The sequence below is a fragment of the Falco peregrinus genome, chromosome 1 (genome assembly GCF_023634155.1).
Source record: "Falco peregrinus isolate bFalPer1 chromosome 1, bFalPer1.pri, whole genome shotgun sequence".
In the NCBI taxonomy this organism is placed as follows: domain Eukaryota; kingdom Metazoa; phylum Chordata; class Aves; order Falconiformes; family Falconidae; genus Falco; species Falco peregrinus.
In genome coordinates, this window is record NC_073721.1 from 3,172,339 (window position 1) to 3,190,357 (window position 18,019).

The 18,019-nt window shown below is 40.8% G+C and overlaps 1 protein-coding gene across 2 annotated transcripts in view; it reads right to left on the reverse strand.

The window, feature by feature from the left end:
• Positions 1 to 259: 259 nt before the first annotated feature.
• The window catches only part of DOCK1 (dedicator of cytokinesis 1), a 319,394-nt gene continuing 301,634 nt past the window's right edge, over positions 260 to 18,019 (reverse strand). For both annotated transcript variants that reach the window (XM_055799656.1, XM_055799645.1), the window contains exons 50-52: positions 15,828 to 15,981; positions 11,551 to 11,696; positions 260 to 1,628 (exon numbers count right to left, since the gene is read on the reverse strand). In XM_055799656.1, coding sequence (XP_055655631.1) covers positions 1,533 to 1,628; positions 11,551 to 11,696; positions 15,828 to 15,981 — 396 coding nt within the window. In that variant the 3' untranslated portion in view covers positions 260 to 1,532. The remainder of the gene's footprint in view (positions 1,629 to 11,550; positions 11,697 to 15,827; positions 15,982 to 18,019) is intronic.

An 18,019-nucleotide genomic window follows, 5' to 3' on the forward strand; every position in this document is an offset into this window, starting at 1 on the left:
CAGATAACTTAAAGATAAGTAAGCTATCATTGTGAATATTGGCAGCATACAAAGCTGGATGTTCCTAATGCTGACTTGTGTTTTATCTCAGTACTACACATACACGAGGAGCAAGCTTACCAGTATGATGAAAGACTTCAGCCTTACCATGGGGTCCCTCAAAATTGTTCAGGAAGAGGGGAAAAAAAAAAAAAAAAAAAAGTAACCCTCTATAGAGTGCTACAGTTCACGAATTTCTGCAGTAAGAATCAAAAATACCAAGGAAATGTATTCATTTTATTAGACAAGTTTTTTAAATAATGTTTTATTTTTTGAGTCAGTGGTATATTTCAGAACAATCTACCTTTAGAGTAAAAAGATTGTAGATAGTAAAAAACAAGTGTGATGACAATAAGAAACAGTAAAGTATAAAGTTAGTTTCCTTCCTCCCTCCCGACACCCCGTCCCATCATTGTCCGATATTTCTCAGAGCCTAATATCTGGAAAACAAATTGCTTTTTTTTTTTTACACTTTCAGCAATTAGGAAATTAAAAATACCTAAGGCATTCTTTGCAGGTACATTAATTCATTATTACATAAAAAGCAGGCACCATAAAAATTAAAACATTCTAAAAACCATCATATATACAAACGCTGTACAGAATGATGGCACAAGGAAAAAGTGACTCCATTCAGTTCATCCCAATCCACATGAAATATTACACATTAAAAAAGAAAAGAAAAAGCTCTTCCCACTCCTGTACTCAACTGCTGGGTTCAGAACGACCAGGAGTCTCCTATCTGCCTACTCCGTTTCTTTTCCTATATGCTCGTGCCCGTCAGCAGCTAAAAGGCTTCCTTGCTTCACCCATTGATCAACACCCAGAAGAATGGCCAACTGAATGAAAATGGAAATGACTGATCACCAACAACTAATTTTACAAAGCCCATTAGCAATCAGTTTATTTGTAATACAGAACAATTAAAGAGAAGGCACATCTCACAAATAAGCTGCGCCTGATGTTTAGCCCTGGGCAGAACTGTTATTTGGGGAAATCCTACAGCAGCTTCTCCTTACTGTGAAGCCTACTGCAACGTGCACAGAATTCAATGTGAATATCATCATTGATTCCTATATACACTGAGATTAGGTACAAAATACTCAGCTCATTTTAAACTCCATAGCTATCTAAATGCTTTAGGTACAAAATATTCAACTCTCAATTTAATCTCCACAGCTACCTATGTGCCTGAAGTTATTCAGAAGAAGCAGGGAGAAGGTTTAGGAAGAGGACAGTGTCAGTTGATGAACGCCTCCCAGTCGCAGGTAGAAATCCAGATTTCTTTCACGTTATAGGAGGGAATAACCCCAGAGAGAGGTGTGATGTAGTGTTGTTTCCGACACACGGCTAGAAATGGATTTCTTACGGAGTTAGAGTCATTGCACTAAATGTTAGATACGCACGCCTGAATGAGGTAAACTTTATATGCCATAAAATACTTAGGGAAATGAATTGTTACAGCTTTATCTTTGGAAAAAATGCTTCCTTCTTCACTGAACAATCCCAGAGTCAACAGATGTTTGCTTCCGAGTTGTCTTTGGAGGCGGAGGTGGGGGAGTCTTGCTGGGGAGCGGGGGCGGCAGGTGCTGAAAGAAACCAATTTTGATAGACTATGTTAGCAATGAATGGATTTTTGAAATATTTGCTGTTTCATATGTAACTCTGACTCGTAAAAGCTTTTCCATAGAATGTGCTACCATGAATACTGAATGCCTTTGGCCATTAGCTTATAATATAACTTTTACTTTTGACAATGAAAAAGTCTCTTAAGGGTTCATGATTAATTAGCTCAGTATTTCAGGAAAAATCTTTTGAAAGCACTGGAGAAGTTTATAATTCCCCACTTTATATCATGATAGGATATTGATTTCTGGGTCTGTATCGATTGCCCTCAACTTCTATGCACTACAGAGCTTAAAAGCCAAGTTGAAGCAACAGCTTCATTGCTTTTCCATTATTTTTGTAGTCTGCACATTTAGAACACAAATAATTAAAAAAAAAAAAAAGGAAACCATTTAAAGAGGTAAGTAACTTGCAATCTACTATTACACATTCAATTATAACTAAAATATTCAAAACAGAAATCCAGACTGTTCAAATATACATATTTTAAATCACTTCATATATCATACAACAGAACAAGAGTACCCTTGGCTAGATTCACCGTCTAATTGGAGAAATTAAAAAAGTCATTATGGAAATTAAGACTTTTTTCATAATGTTCAATCATATATATGATAAAATCTGTTCCAGAAAGAGCTTGAGAACAGTGCAGTTTGCTGGGACACTTTGCAGTCATGGTTTCTGCAGCATTTTGGCCACGCAGACATTACAGTTTCCCTGTCAGTGCACTGAGGCTGTACTCTGTGTCTCAGCTCATAAATGCTGTTTTGGTTTTGTTTTTTTCTTACATTCTTCCCCTGCTCACCCAGCCACTGCCTTTTGTTTTCCTCCAAGCATATTGATGCTTTTTCTTTTTCACTTCTCTGCATCTCAGCCTACCTGTCCTGCCTTACCCACCCCATACTAAACCGCTGGCTCCACGCGCTGACACTTAAAACCTGTCAACACGCACCGACTCTGCCAGACTCCCTTGATCGCCCCTACAAGAACAGCTCAAACATCTGAAATGCCCCGGTGTTACATTGCACGTACTGCTTGGACAAAATAACTGATCTCTCAATCACCATAAGAAAACGGTATAGGAGGTATACAATATATATGATAAACCACGTGAAAGTGCCTAAGAAACATGACAGTTCCTTTTAAAAGATGTCCAAAGCTGCTGTTCAAAAAGAAGAGGAGTTCAGGGTGATGCGGGGACATTTCAGTCTTTCCTCTGCTGTGAGGCAGAAGAAGTCCGGAGAGTCTCCTAACGCTCCTGCAATCTAGTGACTGGGAGTTTTCAGAGATGTGTAATAGAAGGAGAAAACTATCTTCAAGGTAACTGAACGCCATCTTCAAAGCAGGTTTTAAGACAGCATGAGGTTATAACCCCAGATACCAGATAGTTTTACTAACGACAGACTAAATAGAAAGGTAAGACTGCACAGTGGCACAGCCAAGAAGGCTGGATTTTTGCTGGAACATCCTTACTGGAAAGCAATCCTTTCCAGTCTGTTTTACTACTTTCCTCGTTCCTCCTGGCTCTCCCCCATGGCAAACAAACAGGGATCACAAACCATCGCCAGGTAAGCCCTGCCCTAAGCTTGTCTCTCCGTTTGCCATGGCGAAGACTGTGCACTCTCCATTCCCCCAGCCCCTCCAGCAGCACCACCAAAGCAGGGACATGCGCACTCTCACCTGCCTCCTCGGACACCAAACACTTTCTGAGTTAGCAACTCAGAAATCAATTGGTTTTAATTTGCTACTGAATGAGAAACTCTGGACCAAGGCAAGGCACGGCAGCATGGGAGTGCCCTGCCTGGGAAGCTGCATTCCCCTTTCTGCCAGGGGAAGCCTCCTGCTCACCGACGAGCATATTTGAACATATTTGGAACATACCTGGCAATGAAGACTTCCGTGGTCAAATTCTGGTTAAAGCTTATCCTAGCTCTTTTGAAGAAACAACCAGGTTATGAAAAGGTTTGAGTCTCAAAAGAGCGCTGCTGCTTGAAATGTGTGCCTCAAGAAAACCCTGCTGAGTAAGCAGCATTCATTTTCCAGAGCAGGCTCTAACCCATGCACTATTCATTCCTGACTTACAATGGACCACAATGATCTCCAAGTCAGAAAACCAAGTCAATGTACTAATAGGAAAAGCAGATAAGAATTTTATTTTACTATATGCAAAACTCAAGGGGTTTATTGTTTTTGTGGTTTGATTTGTTTTGTTTTTGTCTTTGTTTTTTATATTAAAATGTCATTGCTGATCTGTCTAAGCATTGCTGTCAGAACCATTAAACATTTCCTCTACCTGACCAAATACTTTTCTTAACTTGGCATGTTAAGTTAGCTCCTTGAATCTTGACTATGGCACCTGATTAAAAGCTGGACTGTCAAGGTTATTTAGCTTCACACATTCAGTTGTGAACTGCAGATTTCGAAATCTTTGAGAAACTGTTTAGTTACAATCCTGGATCCAGGCAAGGGCTCTGGGCAAACTTTGGGAAATTCTGGTGGTCTGAAGAATATCAATGTACAACATGCAAGAACTCCACAAGGAGAACACATAAAATTCATAAGTAAATAAACCAGGTGCCCCTTTAAAATACATTACAAAACATAAAAATTTCCTCAGTGCTTTGCTCTCAGATGATATCTTTAACTTTGTATTTATTACAAGAAAAAACTAACTCTGCTGATAGCATCATTTGTGAAAATCCACTTTGAATTTAAATAACAGTATATTGACAATAATTCTCAATTCAATTAGATCAAAGGAATTTCTCAAACAAATGAGCCCTTCATATTGATCAGAGAACAATCAAATTATCCCTGAAAACCTGCTTCTGAAAAACAGATACAATGCAAATACAATGAGAATAAGCTAAATATATATGCTATAAATAACAAGCACAAAACCTATCAGAGCTTACATTCTGCAAGCAAATTAGGCAGAAAGAAATAACAGAGATAGGTAGATAATTATTATAATTGAATTTACAATTTCCATTAGAAAGTCAGATAAATTTAGTACATGCTCATTTATATAATAAGCTACCAACGAATATATTAAGTAGGACATCAGGGCAATGTTACTGAGAAATTAGCATGGCAAAATGTGCCAATACGGAACTGGTGCAACTCCAAATCTAGCCATCGCTCCCAGGGCCAACACTCACTCCCTTTTATTCCAGCACAGGAAGAAACTCGAGCACGCTTCCTCTCTCCCTTTAATACCATACTCAGAAAATCATTAGTAGGCTTATGAAGTAGCCTACACTTCCCCTCGGAAACTTTGAAATACAAAACAGAGTTTCACTTGATTTTACATTTAATTAAGAACTGCTTTGCGAAGTTCATGTTTATATTTCAGTGGTTAACTGTGAACCCACCGAATCTTGAAGCATGTTTTTACCTTCTGACAAAATGATAGAGACTGCTGGTTCACATTCAAACCTATTTTGGGCAGAATCCTTGACTCACGGGTACCTCAGGGGAAGCAGAAACCTTATGTAAAAGGCACATCTGCAACACAGAAGCAATCTGTTCCTTCTGCTTCAGACATGAAATTGCTCCCATTTGTTTGTTTTTTCCTGATACAGAGAAGAGTCAGGTTTAAAAACATTTGCTTCCATTCTCTTACAGATATAAACTACACTACACTATACATGTTCAGGATTTAGTAAAAATCAATTAAAGAAGATGCAAAAATGCATTTTTTCTACTCTGTGAAGAAGCAAAACAAGATACAAGAATGTTTATTTTTTCCAACAGAAAATACTATTTAAAAAAGCACACACAAAAAATCAAACAAAATTCGATTCCCAAAAATGGTCCTTGTGACACTGTCCAAGATATCTTCCTGTGCAACTACTTTTCTTTGAATTTAGATGGTATCAGTATCACAATCTATGGACATCCAAGCAAAAGCACTTTGAAGGATTAACAGATCAAATTAGGTCAGAAGCAGTAGAAAAGAGATGTAAACAGGCTATCAGCTACATGGGCCTGTGTAAATGCTTCCAGATACTGAGCTCTGAATTGCTCCTTCGCGCTTACATCGTGGGTTTTAACATGAAGCCAAGAACCCTGACAAGCAGCAACTTGCTTATTTAATAACTGCAACGAAAAATAACACATAATGTGAGGTCCTGGCAGAATAACACTACCGTTCTGAAAGTGATGATGTGCCAGCAGAGAGAATCAACCCAATTCCACTAATCTGAACCAAATTATAGACAGTTTAAACTAATTGGCTGTTCGACCCAGGGAGCAAAGTTATGTGAAAATACCGCAGGTAACCAATGTAAAATGACTGTTTAAACTCTGCTGTCATACTTCATCTGTTAAGAGTTTCATTTGACTGTGTGTTACAGCCATTAGCTGCCCTTGCTGGAGTGTACTTTTATAGGAGAAAGTAATTCAAGAGTCCTTCTGGAGAGGTGTACTTTGCGTGCTCCCACCTGTCGCGTGCTAAGCATCCCCTCCTTGGGCAATATGAAAGATCCCTCAAAATGGGTAATGATGAATTGGTTCAAATCAGTATTTCAGACTTTCCCCGTGGTGTTTTTTGGAAGGACCCTGGCTGCGGGAGCGGTGAGGCATTCCCGCAGGGATGCCCTTGCTGGGGTGATGGCAGCGGACAAAGGGCAAGCTGGACCTAGCAGAGGTCTGCACCCCTGATGTGAGGAGGACTTTGCTTATGGTGCATGCCAGCTGCGTTAAAGCACAGCTAACAAGATTTTCCTTCTGTTGAACCACAATTCTGCACGTGGAGGCTTCTAGTATTTCAGACTGCACTGGCTAACTCGATTTTCAAAAGCACTGCTTTTCTGCTCTGGTCCATATATAAACTGATCTCAAGAGTTATGAGCAATACCCTTAGAATTAGGTTTAGACTCCAGACTGAAACTGTATTTCTTACTGAAGGCCCAGGCCTGCGAGAGCAATAAACAAATGCATTACCAACTGGCCAGAGTAAACCCCACAGCCCGATCCCGTGTCACGCTGAGGGCAGCGACATGACCCATTCCAAAACAAAATCAAGGGTGCTGCTCAGGGACACATCTCAGGCTCTATGTCTCCGGGCAGACAGCAGAACAACACATTTTTCACTCAAAATCCTGTAATAAGCAGTGGCAGTCCATTGATTTTAAGACTTATTAAAACGTGACTGAGCTTTTTAGAAACTCTGCTCAGCAAGAGCTTAACCCACCAAACCCCAGCCCAGCCGAGGCAGGAGGTGGTGGAGACCTTGCACTGGAGGAAGGGGCTTGCAACGCTCCCCCTCTCCAGCAGGCAAAAATAATAACCAGATGGTAAATAAAAACTGCATTTTGATGTTTTCTTTTTTTTTTTTTCTTTTGGGCACATTATACACACCTATGCATCATGGAAAGCCTTTGGTCAGAGAACTTGTTTTGTGAAAATCTGAGTATCAGACAGAAAAGGAGACATTTATTTCCATTTGTGTGCAAATGCAGCCCACAGAGTCAACTGTCTAATTTAATGTAATGGGTTAATAATGTACTTTTTCCAATTTCACTTTTTCCACCATCTCCACGGGATAACTTTCCTAACAACTGCCCTCCTGCTGCTGTGGTAAGCAAGCCCGTAGCAAGCCTTGGGCCAGCAAACCAGTGGTGGGGTCACAGCACCACGATGCTCAGAAGCTTCCCCACCAGCCCCTGCTCTAGGGGCATGGAGCCGGGGGGCTGCGTGAGGTACTTTAGGAACAATGGGATTTCTCCTGAGAAATAACTCAGGAGAAGGAACAATTGCAAACCCTGAAGTAGTGCTCCCTAATTACCCACTGCTTCTGCAGTTTCAGCTGGGTTTCTAGCCTCTATCTTCTTCTCTGCCCACATGAGGACAATATATTTGCTGAAGCCTTTAGTCACTTTTGCTTGCTGCAGCTGATGTAAGAGATAAAGATCAGCACTGCAGTATATGCATTGCAACACATGAAAAATCCCCCTGGATTTTTCCTTCAGAGTAAACACTTCCATTACATCCAGATTACCACTTTGAATGCTCCTCGTCCACAGAGTCAAAATAAGCGCCGTCGCCTTCAGCCACGTGAGACCATTCCGGTCCTCGCATTATGCACTGCTTCAGCCTTCGCCGTCCTTCCTTGCCAAGTTCTCTGTCTATGGTGGACTGATCGAGATGTTCTCATCCAAACCATTATTTGATGCTTAGTAAGTCTTATAGCCGATATTATAAATGTAAGTGCTCCTTTGTCTATTTTCTTTGAGTTTAGCTTCTTGCTGTGAATACTAAGCAGGCAGTTGATTTGTATGCAAGGGTATGGATGAACCCATAAAGAATGAGAAGTGCTTAAAGGAACTCCTTGATGTAATAATAATCCTTGCAGGAGTCGTAGACTCCTTTTTTTATGTTCCCATATATTATTAAGAACATTTTTAGCAGAACAAATCATACAGTGCAAGAAAATATATATAAGGGTCTCACAGTTAACAATGAGTAAGAGGACAATCAGAAAATTATAATTAGATGATCACTTGGATAAAAGACTTAAGGTAGACCAAGTTAACAGTGGACTTCAAATAATCTAAAATCACTGTCTCAGACACTAAATGACATTATTGCCTGCCATTTGAAGTATTTGATGCATTTACCACTGCATGCTTTTCAGTTCACTACAGCACTTTTTTTGCTTTTCATAACTGACTGCAAGACAGCCAGAGTGAACAACGTAATAATTTATCATACAAGGAGATATTTCCAGTTTAAAAGCTAAGACAATCTTATCTATAATATTTTTTACTGATTTTTCTTCACTGATACAGAGCCTGTGTAATTAAAAGATGATCAGTTTACTAGGCAGAGAATTATAAAGTTATGAAGTATGTAGCTATTTGACCCATGAAACACAAGGCATTAAAAACTGTGGAGTGGGATTTAATCACAGCAGTAATAAGAATTTACCCATCTGATCTTTCATGCCCAGCACTACTCATTTTCTTGATGTTCTTTAACAGCTTCCTTCCTATAAGCCTGATGAAATGCGCAGTGATTGTTACAAGAATAGAAGCCTTTCCTAAAATTAATTCTAAGGCTAATACATGTGGCTTTGTGACAAATTTGCTTTATATCCTTTTTCCAGACTTTGAAACTACATTCCCTCATCTCGGAAAGTTTATAAAAATAGAGATGCTGAAGAAAATTTTGGACAGTTAGCTAAGGAGATATAGCCTATATTTGATTGCATCTCTAAGGTATGCTTATATCCTGAGGCCCTTCAACACTGAATGTTAAACAATGGGGTCCATTTCTACAATTACAAAATACATTAGAAATAAAGGAGTCTGAGCAGTGAAGACTGTAAAGAGAAAAAATACTAAGACCTCAATAAAACTTTGAAAAGGCCAAGAGAGCACATTGCTACTATTTTTATGAACTTCCATTTAATGATGCTTCATGACAGGTACAGGAGCTGCAGAAGGTCACATCTTCAGCAGCAACGTAGACTGAGGCTCAAATCTGAGTCGTCTGCAGGTCTGGTCTCCAACTGTCACAGCATGACGGCATTTGCAAGTAGTACAGTAAATATCTAGCATTTGTCCACTGAGTGGAAACCCCTTCAAACAGCTTCACAAGGAAGGGAAGGGAAACCCGGCCATCAGGATGTTATTTCTCACCATGTGTTCTATCATCCCGTTGTTTCACACTTTATAGCTAAAAACTGAACCCACGTTAGCAATCCTGAGCTACTACCATGACCTAAAACTTACAGTATATCATACAGAATGAATTTACCACTCAGGAGCTCATACAGGAAGGAATTAAAGAAATCTGAAACCTCATTTGAATTTCTCAGGTTTCTTCATGGCTTCTTAAAGACAAAACTCCCAGCAGCTCTCCTGTACAGTCTGTAATTTTCCACTTAGAGGTCGGTAGGCAGGTCAGGCCAGAGCTGGCCCCTGAGAGAAGGCAGGGAAATGGGTAAGAGCTTAGTACACTTTGATGGAAATGAGAGGAAAAGTGTTTGCAACAAAATTTACTGAAAATATTTCCTAAAACCAGCCAGCCAGAGGGAAGAACTATGGAAAAGAGTGTGTGAATAGAGAAGCATTCCATATATGCATATAATGAGTACAACGTGGTGTTTTGAACAATGCTACTCACATTCCTGAAGTTACTTCTGTATCTGTTTCCTTTTCCCCCGTTTAGCCTGACAATGCTAAATTCCTGCCACAACACAGTTACAAATTCCACCATGGAAGGAGCCAGACTTTGCACCATGGTAGTCTGTCTTAAAAAAAACTATTCCCAGAGTCAAAACTAAATTCCTGACTGACATTTCCTCATCTGAGGTTAGAAATGCTTTCTTTAACCATGAAACTTACTAAAAAGCAAATTACTCAACAGAATTTGCTCTCAGTGATGAACGTCAGAGAAATCCTGGAAGACACCTGTGCAAACAAGAAAGAACCATTACCGCTGAGAGTTTTTCCAGAGAGTAACATCTTGGCCAATGTTATACATATCAAAGATAAAAAGTCTTGTAGTGGGTCTGAATGGCCAGGGTCTGGCAGGAGGGGCCGCGGTGCCGGTCGGGGCCGCGGGGGCTGCGGGCGCTTCCCCCCGGCCCCAGCAGCCCCGGCAGCCGCTCCCAGCCGGGCCCGCCGCTGGCCACGGCCCAGCCCAGCGGCCGCGGGGGCAGCGCCGCGGGGGGCGCGTTTCACGGGGGGGCACAACCCGCCCGGGGACCCCGGCGGTGGGGAGCGGGGCGGGAGCGGGGCAGGGACGGGGCCGCGGGCACCCGGGGCCGGGCCGGGCCGGGCCGGGGGGGCTCCCCCCACCCGCGGGGCAGGGCAGCCCCCGGCCGGGCAGGCGGCGCCCCTCGGCCCACGGAGCCCGCGGGGGAGCGGCTCCCCCCCGGGGCAGGGGGTGCCGGCGGGGGCCGTGCCCCGCGGGCAGCCCGCGCCGGAGCGGCTCCCGGCAGGGCCTGTGGCGCCGCGGGGAGCGGAGCCCGGGCCGGGCCGGGCCCGAGTGTGAGGAGCCGCCCGGAGGGGCCGGCGCGGCAGCGGCAGCGGCGCCGAGCGGAGCGCGGCCCCTGCCCGCCCGGGGGGAGCCCGGGGGGGAGGCCGGGCCGGGCCGGGCCGGCGGGCGGGGCGGGGGGAGGCGCGGGCCGGGCCGGGTTCTCTCTCCCGGCCCCGCCGGGCTGTGAGCGGCACCGGCCGGAGCCCGTTTCCCCGGCGGAGCCGGCGCTGCCCGTGCCCCCGGCCCCTGCGAGCGCTGCCCCCGGCCCCGGAGCCTCCCGCCGTGTCCCCGCTGCCCGGCCCACCACACCTCTTTAAACATTTTTTTTTTTCTTCAACAGAAAATAGATGGCCCTTCTCAAAGGTACTGCTTTAAAGAAAAGTACCAAATCATTTTTAAAAGCTTCGAGGACACCGGAACCAAAGTTGAAAGAGTGTATTTTCTTCAGAAAGCTGAAAACCCTGTTGATGATGAAGAGTGTTTCTGAGCTCCTTCCCTCAAAGGGGCACATGTGTTTGCCTCTAGGAAACAAATGGCAATTGAATGTCGACAGAACAGAGCTCCAGAAAGGAAAGATGTCAGGTTTGTGTTTTATTTCCTTTCCTGAGACAGGACTGAAAGGCTATTAAGTCTAATTTGCTGCTGAGACTATATCCTGTTGGTTAAAGCTCCATTACCAACACAGCTAACAACATTTTGCTTAGTCTTCTCTGCCAGACTGAATCCAGCCTCCCTTCAGGTGGGTCCCCGTGAGCTTTTCCCTCACACTCCAGCCACTTGTTTGCAGCTGCAGAAATCTCTGGATCTGCCGACATGCCCACAAGCAGGATTACATCTCGCTGTGGTTTGTTCAAAAGTACAAAAGCAAAGCAAACTGCTGAAAGTGGGACTCACCCTTTGATGGGCAGGCGGGGAAGTCCTCGGGCTGATCAAGTCTTGACTTTCCATGAGGTTCCCATAATCAGCCATGCTTCCTTTGAGAGGCAGAGGAGGAGGAATGTCAGGGATGTTGGAGCTGGACATACCATTCAGCTCCAGATCTGTAAAACCAACACTGAGTTAACTCTTTCAAGAACTGAATCAAATCCAAAGATCTAGATCACGCTGACTCTTAGAGCATTGATACTGCGATAATGCTGCACATGAGATATCTTTGTCTGCTCTTCACTGCCTCTATAATTATCTGCATCTCATCTAATGAGGGATTTTAAAGGGAAGTGGAACAAATGAACCAACTCCTGCATCAACAGGATATGCATTGTGGCTGTCGTATTGGGCTAATTTTTTTGGATACGCTCAAAATATTTGAATGATCCCCTCTTTTTAATAGAAAATAAGTTTTACTTGAGATTTAATGCCAAGATATTCTTCGCTTAGCAAATATAATCTTCTCAGCTCTGCATTTTCCCCTAGTACATTAATATACAATAGAAGTTTTGGTAAGAGCACTAAGAAAATATAATCAAGCTAAGCTTTATTTACTTTCCTCCAGTAAAATAAAAGCTTCTTTTTAGTAAAATACACAAATGAAAGCCTATAATTACATCTCTCTCAAAAACTTTCAAACTCCAGGTAACTATAATAAATGAGCAGTCAGTTGTTGAGTAAATAAAATCACGGAAGAGAAAGTACAAAACATTTATTATTACTCTTTGCTGGGCAGAAAGTTCCTTTTTCTTAGCAGATAAATCCTAGCTGGTACGTGTTGTAAAGGCAAAGAGCCTGAAGGACAATAAAGTTTATTGAGGCCTGGGTGATACCTAGGTTTTTGTGTGGAAATACACCCATGATGTATTTCAGGGTAATTCAGTCAGTTTAACACAGGCAAAAACCACTGTAATCTCTACGAGAAAATAAACTTGGTTTTGATAAATTAGGAAAGTAGTTTCATTTAGGAAATTAAAAAGGTTATTTCTATTTTACTGGGGTGAATTGTGAAACAAGTGGAGGACTTGTTTATGCAGATATTTTTATTGCAAGGTTCCTATCAATGTCTTACAAAAAATGTCCTTTTATTGTTCTCTAAAACGGCCTCTCACTAACACAATTTAACTGTAAGGTGGCTGTATTGATTTGTCACTGAAACCTGTAATTTCACTCTTCATCCTTTCACTTGAACTTTCAACTATGCCAGGAAGAAGAATATTTTCCATCCTGGGACCTCAAACTTTCCGTGGCTTTTTCTACATCAGACTGAAAAGCGTTGTTTGTCCTCCAGGACCTGAATTTGTCATCACTTTTTCCATTGCTCCTGTTTTTCATCCTTTCTTTTCTACACATATAGGATTCCTCCGTTCCCCAAACATGCGTAATAATTTTCTTTAAATATCTCCATCACAATCTACTCTTGCTAAGCTCATGTCATTAAACATGTAACTGGAAAACAATGCTACGCATTTCTAACTAAATATTGATTCTGCAAATGAGCTTCCCTGTTCATTCTGTATGAATTTCCCAGCCATACTGAACATCTAAAGATCATAGGCATTTGAGACTGTAAACCTCACAAAAACAGCTCCTTGAGACACATCCTGCACATTTCATTCACAACTACATATATCTATATATATATTTTTTTTTTCCTATGCAGTTAAGGATAATACTAGCAGATGTTTGGAAAATGGCATTTTCTTTAGAGTTGCAGCTTTAGCTAGAACTTAAGTAGAACCCAGAATCCTGCTTCAGAAAGGGAAACCTTTCAGTATTTACTGTAAACAAGCCATGTTTTTAGGTCTCACTATATACGTTCCTTCTGAGTAAGGAAACTGAAAATGAGTATAGTAACATACTACTACCCAAAGAGAAAGCAAATCTAGCTACCCTGAACACTTCATCTTTGTATCTCACATGATATTACAGTATCTACTAACTTCATCTAAGCCATTGCACGTAGACTACCAAGTGCAACCAAGAAGATGGTAAGAAAAATTTTGAAATTTTGTTAGGATTTACACAAACCCTTTGTTTCTTTAAGGGTGACATTTCAAAGATCCATGGAAAGGCAGGTGAGCAATTTTTTCACTAGAGGTGCAGAGGAAGCAAGGTGTGGAATCAACTCTAATATCTGCAACACTCTGAACAACCTGGATGGTCACCAACTGCCCATGCATCCTGCTCTGCTTCTGTCCCTTTCCCTACATTCCCCAGCTCTTGTTACAGCTTGCTTTTTCTGCAGCCCCTATTGTATTCCTACAGCCTGTACGCTGCACCTTCACAACCTCATCCTTTTGCAAGACAGCAATAAAACCCTGTAAATGTGGACAGAGTATTTCCATTCACATGAATAGCTCATAATATACAGTAACAACCTATCTGCATTCAGTTTGGCAAACTAGTAGAACGACAATATTCTATAATGAAAAAAAAATTTGCCCTGACTAACTAATATCTCTCGCAGTTTAATGAAATCCTGGAGTCACCTACCCTACTGCAGAAACAGGTATCAAACACAAGCTTCAGTAATTTTCAGTCTTATTTCAAGAAGATCTACTTGCTACAGATCTATTCCTTTTCTCCTGCTCAATTCAGCGGAACTATATAATCCAGTAACTCAGTCACTATACAAATAATTACTCAACATTTCTGGTTTGCTATCATTTTTCGAGGTGTTTCACCAGACTAGTATGCTCTGAACATTTATTCCTTACTGGACATGGGCCACTGAGAATATCTTTGAGCTGGGAAGGATCAGTTAGATGACTTTTTTTCATCTTAACCTAATGATCAAATTTTACACTCCATTCTCCTAAACTGCCAGCTAACAAGCAAGCAATATTGCTTAGCAACCCATTAACTGCTTTTAGCCAGTCTGTGCACTGAAGTAACTTCTTTATCATTGGAATTCCTAAAAAAAGTTTATCACTACAATTCCTCAAATGGTTGTGGAAGAGTCCCATGGATGTTGCAATAAGCTGAACCTATTTTACTTAACACCTATAAATCTCCAGCACACAGACATAAATATTCTCAGAAATGCATGACAGCTTCAGATACTTTTTTAAAAAAGAGATCACATTAGTTTTAAGAAAATGTACACAGGAGGAAATAATCCAATTCAAAGAGTATCTTTTGCAGGAGTATATATACTTCTCTGTATTTCCAGTTTTGAGCACACTGGCAGTTTTTGGCTATCAAAACTGTAAAGAGAGAGACTTCACTGTTACCGAAATACTCGTTTTGGGTGTCTGACTACACAAAGGAAACACTGCATTGACTTGCACTTGCTTCCACGTGTTTGCAACCAACAATTTCAAATCAATAAAACAAAGGCACACCTCTTTTAGATGACAATTCTGTTGCTATTGATTTGTAGAACAAACACATTCATGGCAACAAGAACTTTCCAAAACACTCACTATTTAAGGGAGTAGGCTTTAATGAACAAAAAAAAGTAAATAAAACAGTGACCTTGATCAAAAAAAGGTTTTTTTCTTAAAACTGACGATCTCTTCTTCTCTTTACTAACATTGAACTCTTGAGTATTGTAACTAGCATTTGGGTACATGTACCAAAAAGATCTTTTTTATTTTTTTGTTACATGCTAGCAACTGAAAATTCTGAATAACAGTTTTTAACAGCACTGAAAAAGAAGTAGGTGTTGTATTACACCCAGTTTTGCAATAGGCTTTCCTGAACACTGAAGCAAACAGACAGCATTTTACAGGAAAACAGAGAGATGTCAACGTCAAACAAAAAATACATCAAAAAGACTGACTTCTTTTTTCCCTTCTGGCTTATACTCACTACATAGCAAATAAAATCTCTTTTCAGGTACAATTGCATTAAAAGATTATTTTTTCAGCCTTTATGCTCCAAAATACCCTAAATCCAATATAGAATCAAGCACAACACTAATTTTTGACAGTTAGTCTATACCGAAGTAATTGCTAATGATTACTTGAAAAGGAAAAGAAGCTTTTTCAATGCAACAATTTTGTTTTCTTCTGTAAAATGTTGAAACGATTTTTGCTGGCAAGTACAAGGATCATGACGTTAAGAGGTAGGTTCTTGTTCCTGCAAGCAATCCCATGGTGACGGCAAAAAGATTTAACTCAAATAACTCAAATCAAGGTGTAATACACCTTGAACTCAGGAAACACATCGCCCCACTAGAAGTTACTTTGTATTACATTTGCTAGGAAAAAAAATATTAGTTAAAATTAAAGACTTACTGGACTGTATGCCAAAAGAAAGTTTTGTCCGTGGAGTTACTGGTGGTGGCGTCACTTGGGAGCTGGGAGGTGATGGAGAAACGGAGAAACGTCTTTCACTTGAAATGACATTTATGACTTGGCTTTTTGGTCTCTGTGGTCTTAGCGGGCTGATCTGCACAGGGAAAAAAACAGTGAGATGGCAGAGGAATACACGCTGCTGCTGAGCAGCAGACCTTGCGATTGCTACATCTTCCCCGCTACCTCCTAAACAGTAATAGGGCAATGATAACATAGAATATTTCTGATTTAATGAAGTATTTCACAGCTCCAAATGTTTTTCCCTTCTCCCCAGGAATCACACTGAGACTTAACGCACACACCTTCCCATAGCCTGGCATATTTTTCTGAAGCAATGAGCCAATTCCCCAAACACTTGTTTAATAACAGCTAAGGAAGTCTATATCCTTACACAGGATTATACAGCATTCAAAATCTTTTCTTTCTTCTCACATGGCTCTACTTCCCCGTTAACATTTATCTCTTTGTTTGCATGGTGAAACTCTTCTGAGGAAGACATCATCTGCCCAAAAACACTTTATTGACGGTGCCTGTTTGTGCTTACATTTAATTCACTGACTTATCCATATTGTTTTGCTCTGGTTGCATCGTAGGCCATTTAAATTCTCCATCAGAAACAGTGAACTGGTACTTGTAATCTGATGGGCAATTAATGTTTTTGTTAAGGTGATTCCTTCTACTGAGTGCAATTCTGAGCTCTGCTGTTTGTTATCGATCCACCAGCCCCCATATCTCCATTGATGGCAGTGAAGAATTTTTTATTTCCAAGAGATCACAGAAAATGAAGCAGCAGCCTGAAGTTAGGGGAATTACATCCAAGGTGCTGCATTAGGACAAAACAGAAAATGCCAGCAGCAATTCATGCTTTTCCAAAGAATTATGTCATTTCACATTGGTTTTTTTAGAAGTATGTTGTGAAGGAGAAACCTAAAATGAAGTGAGTGCTTCCTTTTATTTTCAGAATAGATACTCTAAAAGGGTTTGCATAAAAGGCTGCATCTTTGAGACCCTTCTATGAGAAATGAATGATGATGATGTATGTAACTTTTTTTTGAAAGTTCATCAAGACCTCAGGGCAACCTTTCAGACATTTGCCTGATACTAAAATTCAGGTCCTGAAGACTCCAAAGGTTTCTTCTTTCATGATCTTTTAAAGCATATTTTTAGTAAGATGGATAAGCAAAATAATCACTTTCTCAGAGGAATATAACTATAAAAAAGCAACTAAGGAAAACATACTAATTGATTAGGAAAGCTGCAACACCAGAATCAAAAACCCAACAGCTAGAATCAAGTTCCCAAGTTACCCTGGTCTGTAGCTACTTATCTCAAATAAATTTTAGCATTGTTTGTGATTGACAAGCTTGGTCCTCTTCTTAAATCATGGTTCTGCTATGGAATAAGAACTCTTTGGAGGCCACTGATCCATAATGAAACCAGTGCTAATTTTTTTTGGTCTTAAGGAAGCGAGATCAATAGTGAATGATGTCAGATGCCACTAAATCAAGAAAATGTACAGCCCGTTATTCTGATTTCTAACACAAGCTTTCGAGTGGTCTGTTAGCTACCTGGCTTCAGTGTTATGTTTGTTACCAGCTCATGGAATCAAAGAACTAACAGTAAAAATTTTTGTTAAAGAAGTTTATGTGACACTTAAAAGAAGATATGAATCTCTAGAAAACTATGAAGACATTACTGATCATCCTCACACACCGAAGTGCTTAATTTATCTTCTGATAAGATCACAGTTACAAGATTTCTGTAATTAGGGCTTTGGTTTCGATCAGTCAATAAATTCATTATGAGTACAGTTATAACTGGAGAAAAGTATTTAAGCCATACAACTAGACAAAACGGCCTCTGAATGCTCCTTTTTAAAGAAAATATAAAAATTCCATGAAGTAATTTTGCAGTTTATAATCCTCACACGTTCTTCAGGATGTTTCATTCGATTGGAAAAAAAGACATTCCTGTGTCAGGAGGTCCACTGCAGTGATGGAAGCACTCATTTCATTAGACAACATCGTCTTTGGAAAGAGTAGCCGAAGCTCTGCAGAGATGGGAATGACCAATGTCTGACATGCCTGCTGTGCCTCTCACTTGATAATTCTCTGTAAATTTGGTATCATGCT